This window comes from Epinephelus fuscoguttatus, linkage group LG6 (genome assembly GCF_011397635.1).
Source record: "Epinephelus fuscoguttatus linkage group LG6, E.fuscoguttatus.final_Chr_v1".
In the NCBI taxonomy this organism is placed as follows: domain Eukaryota; kingdom Metazoa; phylum Chordata; class Actinopteri; order Perciformes; family Serranidae; genus Epinephelus; species Epinephelus fuscoguttatus.
Window position 1 is genome coordinate 6,893,019 of NC_064757.1, and position 6,000 is coordinate 6,899,018.

The 6,000-nt window shown below is 41.1% G+C and overlaps 1 protein-coding gene across 3 annotated transcripts in view; it reads right to left on the reverse strand.

The window, feature by feature from the left end:
* The window catches only part of LOC125890941 (tight junction protein ZO-2-like), a 133,317-nt gene extending 131,468 nt beyond the window's left edge, over positions 1-1,849 (reverse strand). Inside the window, exon 1 of one of the 3 annotated variants that reach the window (XM_049579869.1) lies at positions 1,660-1,849. Coding sequence is in view for 2 of the 3 variants with exons in the window: in XM_049579868.1 (XP_049435825.1) it covers positions 1,139-1,198 (60 nt within the window). In the remaining variant the exon portion in view is untranslated. The other 2 variants (XM_049579868.1, XM_049579870.1) reach the window with 2 other exon arrangements.
* Between the last annotated feature and the right edge of the window lie 4,151 nt (positions 1,850-6,000).

Here is a 6,000-nt window from a genome sequence, read left to right on the forward strand (position 1 = left end):
GTATCCGCCATTTGGATGGAGGAGACATACAAATGAGACACTGCATGCATGATTCAGAATGAAAAGCAGGCTGCATTCAAGACAAAATATTAGACTACCATGGTTTAGAGGATTAAAGAAAACTTTCCTGCCTAGGATAGTGTGTGATCACCCAGAGAGTCTGGTACAACACACACACACACACACACACACACACACACACACACACACACACGCACACACACACGCACAAACACGTCCCCAGGCTTTGCCATTACGAATGACTACTAATCTGACAGCTTCTGTCCTACTGGGCCTACTAGCCAGACCAGAAGGAGCCTTATGGGGGTATACACACATACAGAGAGGAAGAGTCAACCTTGAGCCCACAGCACAGTTAACATGTGATCATGACATTCCCAATGGTCGCAGCAACAATAAGTAAAATTAGGTCCTTACTAAATATTCAAGTGCTCTTTTCATAAAAAAAACAAACAAACAAAATAACCTTTACACATTAGACAGTGCAGCTATTTTTACTTTTGAAGTTCATGGCACTGTGTATGGCAGTGTGTATTTGCTGTCCTGTATAGGATTACACCATATTTCCTCAGCAGTGATTTGACACACATTTCAGCTCCACAGGTGTCAGCACAACAGTGTAATATAATAACAGTGTAGCCATTGTCATTCACTTTCCTCACACAGACTTTTCCGCTCTCGTCTACTGATTACAACCAGTGACCTAATCTCCAGAGATCACTCCCATCAGATCACACATGTCAATCTGGACAGGATTACAACCACCACAGGGTGTCTCTCATCACTGGATTTAGGCACAAGTTCTGTCAGTGTTCGCAGGTCACAGGCCGACAAACAACTGGAAACCAACAGAATACATATTATGCAAGGGGCCTTTCTATTGGCTCTCCTGAAGCACAACAGGTGTACTGACAAGCTGACTATTGGCTGGCCAACATGCACCTCACAGCCTGAGCGAAACCTCACTCTCACTTTAAGCACCTTTTATAGGACACGTACGCTCACACTTGACCTGGACAGTAAAACCAATTGACAAAACCTTTTCACATTATGTCGAAGTTAGTAAATGTTACCAAATGTAACTTCCACATGCCAAACACCACACAGCGCTACTTACTCCGACATTTTCGCTCTTGCTCGGGTAAGAGGCCAGTCTTCCTCCGCCTTTCACCGGCATCCTGTTTCTCCGACTGTTCGCTGAACGGGCGCTTTGTCGTCGCGGTTAAACCCAAAGCCGTGCTGATTCAGACAGTAGTTGGCGTAGTGACTAGTTTTTGAAATGAAACATATCTTTGTGACAGCCAGGCCAGCTCCGCCCTCGCCGCAGCCAAGGCTGGTGTTTCTCCGGGCGGACAGCCTACTGGAGCCAGCAGGCAAAAAGAGGGAGGTCCATCCGACCAGCACAACAACTGTAGGCTCACACTACCGCTGCCTACGACAGCACAACAATCTTGGAAACCCACATTTCCTGTTTTCTTCACAGGAGACGTTGTTTCATATTTGCTGGAAGTGACAACATTCGGCAAATCATCTTCAAGAAATATGGTAGAAACCCGCCACAGCGTGCAGTGTAACATCTGAGGGAATATCGACACTAAACTGTAAATCTCCACACAGCAGTAGACAGCCTCACCTTACCTTACTGTTGGCCTACAGCAAATACAGCCTACTACACGCTCCTGTTAAAGTCCCGACATGAACTACATCTGTGGTGCTTTTTCTTCAGAAGGACAATGCGTCCTTTCTACCAATCACACTTCAGACACCTATGACATGACATCTTCAAGTGACAATGAAATTACTCGTTCATCAATTCTAGTTGATTTTCTCATAAATACTGTCTCTGGAGTGGTCAGTAACCTGATAACTTTGCTATTCAAGCTGGAGCTGTGTTGCTGCAGGGCCGTAGTCACCTTTTTAAGATGAGAGGGGACCAGGGCTGTAAATATACAGGCAGTACAGTTGCACTCGGACCCATGGGGCAGGGGGTGGAGGGCTTGTGAATTATTCAGATTGATATGAATAATTCACATTTTTAATTTAATGTGAGCCCCCATTTAAACATAGTTGCAACTACAGTATGTTTAAATAGGGGCTCACATTAAATTAAAAATGGTGCTATTTGCTATGGGTTATATTACCTCAAAATTGCAAACCCATCTCTGTCATGATTTTCTTTTATTTTCTCTTTTTGTTTTTGTATAGTCAGTAGCAATCTATAAGAAATTATATGCTCATCCTACATAAACTATAGAAACTATTAAAAAACTATTTTTTTTTTTAAATTAAATTTATTTAATGATTTCCTATTTTCTTTAATGTTTGTCTTATATACAGGTACACAATGATGATTGTTGGTAACATGTATGTTGAACAATGAGCAGGCATGCCTTTTAAACAGATAAGCGTCCGTAGGAAAGGACAAGAGAGAAACAAACAGGAGGAAAAAGTAGCAAATCTCCCTAAATTAGATTCCTTTGGCTTTTTATAAACAGTTGCCAATGGTGTGCGTGTGTGATTCATAACTAGTAACTAGCGTGCACTAAGGCTCATTACAATAGCGTGCACTGGGGCCTGTGGTAGCCTAACTACCTCACGCCACTAGGGGGCATCATTATCAATGGACACCACCTGTGATCCAGCCCTCCAGAGGGGTCTGGGGGATTCTTCCCAGAAGAAATTTTTAGAAATTCAACAACTAAACTGAAAATTTTAGAGCATCTGGAAACAAAACTCTTAGATCAGGGGCTCAGTTTTGATCACTGAGGGCCATTTTAGGGAGCCAGCATATGATTGAAGGCCACATGGGAAAAGTGCACATACTATGACACACACTATGTCATTTTATGACATTATTTATGACAACACTTTACAAAACCTATAGCAATTGACACGTACTACATTTTTGTTTACCACTTGGGTTTGCCTTGAGTAGCAGCTGCACCTCCTTGCTGCCCAGTCCATTAAAGGGTCAACAGCAGCTTCGTCCTGTACCATTCAAGAACCCTAACTCTCAACAACTCATAACTTCACATTCAACAACTGTTACTATTCTAGAACTACATCATTTCTAGATCTGTAACTTCTAGGGTCCATAACATTCTATAAGCTGCAACAATTTACAGCCTGTGACACACCAGGATCTGTAACACACCAGGACCAAGACTGTAGGTTTGTGTACAAGCCTTACTTAGACCTAGTCCACAAGGATACGGGTGTTTTTGAAAACGGGGTTTTCCCCTCCTTTCTTCTCAAAGAAATACCTCACAAATACCGTTATAAAAAATCACCATCCAAATGAAAACACAAAACACAAGTGAAGTGCTGTCGAGGATGCCAAACCAACAGGTGGCGATGTAACCCTATAGGCAAGCAAATGTAATGCAGTATATCAGTTACAGGCATTTTCTGCAAAGTTAGTACTTTTTCTTTTAATATGATTGTACTTTTTATTAAGTAGAATTTTAAATGCAGGGTTTTTACTTGCACTGGAGTATTTTTACATTGATTTATTGGTACTTTTGCTTAAGTAGAAGATCTAATGTCTGTTTATTACTGACAGTTATAAAAATCATTTTTCTTTAATTGTACAGGGATGATCAGGATCAATAAAGATGAACTCATATAGTCTTATATGTTTTGTGTGGAGAATTCAAGCCTAGTAGAAACGCTGCTGTTACAGTGCCTCCACCACAGCAACATGTTCAGGTTGGGAGGAGCTACAGTGCTGGCATGCTGATGATGCTGGAGATCCACATTTTTACATTCCTCATGTTGATGCTGATAATGCATTATCTATGTGCTGAGGTCTGATCTTGAGATGAACCTTTACCGATCCCCATTCAGAGTTTTTTTCACTGCATTAGTAAAAGCAACACAGTAAAGCAGACAACACAAAGTATGACACAAGTACAAAATAAAATATATGTGACTCTAACATTTACAACTGCACTTTATCTTTATGTATTAATTGCTACAGAAAGAACAGATTTCTGAGAGAATACTGATTCATAAATCAGGCTGAGGTTAGTGCATACTGGTGGTGAATATTATGTATTATGAAGACGGGAGACAGATGTTCAGGAGCTTTTCTTTATTAGTTTGCAACCTTGTCTCTTTTACAAGAGCTCCTGTTCCTTTCCATCTGCTCCATTACAAATTACTACAAATGAGGCAGGGAGTCTGTCTTTTTGGTTGTGGTCAGATATACAGACAGTGCCCTATCGTGATTGAAGCTACAAATGTACTCACATAGGTAGAAAATCAATTGTGGCAAAGAAAAACATAGCTCTGGAGACTGAAGTTACTTTAAACAGTTCAAACTTCATTGTAGATGAGACTAAATGTCAGAAGCCACATGCAACACAACTGCAGAGGATGGAAAGGTCAGTTCACTGAAATCAATATAATTTCTTCATTTTTTCAGGGATCTTGTCATGTATGAAAGTGTTAGTTGAGGGAATTTTTTTTTACCTGAGCTTGGTGCTTGAGGAAAGGTCAAGGGTGTTGTTTCAGCATATGCCAAGATATAGCATTGTGACATGATATCAAAGACCTACTATGCTTTTAAAAACCGTTTTTATAGACATAGATTTCTCTCACATTCACTATGCCTAATGATTACTTTGTCAATGAAAGGCAGAAATGGTCTTTCAGGTGAGTGTCTCAGTAGAAGCAAGACAAAATGGCTGTTTGTCATGAGGTGAACACAAATCTTATCATTTCAATTACATCAAGAGTTAAACACATGATCACCCAAGACTGAGACCATTAATATTCTCAAGCCTCACTATGTTATTGAGTTGGTTAGGGTCTTTTTTTGTTGCTGCATATACTCCAAATTCACCAGATCCCAACCCTATTGAGTATCTGTGGGACACATCTGTGAACATGCCTGTGGGGCGTGGTACCGTGGCTCAAAGCCAAGTCTGGGTTGGTCCTGTCGAGTCATGGACACAAGACCTCTGGATGTGTCCTGTAGTGTTTTGTCACCACGGTGTTGGAGGCATATCCTTAGAGTCCTGTGGGGTTGCCAGGTGGGGTCCAGGCACCCACCCTGGGATCTGGGGAATCTGGAGGTCATATAGATGCATTGAGCTCTTTGTCATGTTCTGTGTAATGCACTACTTTGAGAGAGCAGTGAAAATGCCTTTCATCGTATTTATTTTGGCATGGATTTCAGCATCATGGACAGAGAGCAGAGGTCTTATTATCATCAGTCATTTGTTTGGATATCACTGATCCGCCCCATATCACTGATCAACTCAGATTCAAAAATTATCAGTAAAGCATTATCTATCAGACTTGAATCAGTAATCGCATCCATTATACACATCGATCAAACCGGCTTCATTAAAGGGAGACATTCCTCAGAAAACACAAGAAGACTATTCAACCTCATCAATCACCATAAAACCACAGCCTCCTCAAACAGTCCACCATTCATTGCAGCAACCCTTGATGCTGAGAAGGCGTTTGACAGGGTAGACTGGTCCTTTCTCTTCGCCTCCCTTAAACATTTTGGGTTCCCACCATATTTCATTAATTGGATTAAAACTCTGTACAACTCACCCACTGCATCTGTCATAACTAATGGACTAATATCAAAACCGTTTCAACTCTTCAGAGGTACTCGACAAGGATGCCCATTATCTCCACTACTGTTTGCACTTTTTATAGAACCCCTGGCAGCTTCCATCCGACAATGTGACCATATTACAGGCATCCAAACCAAATCATACCAACACAAATTAAGTCTGTATGCTGATGACATTTTACTGTATATCACTAACCCCTCATCCTCACTTCCATCAGTCCATAATCTGATCAACAGTTACAGTAAAGTATCTGGCTACTCCATCAACTGGTCAAAATCTGAGATTCTGCCTATAAACACACCACAGTGGGGTGCTGAGGCTGGGCATCGCCTTCTGAAACAAATAACAATCACTAACTCTATCACATACCTTGGAATTCATA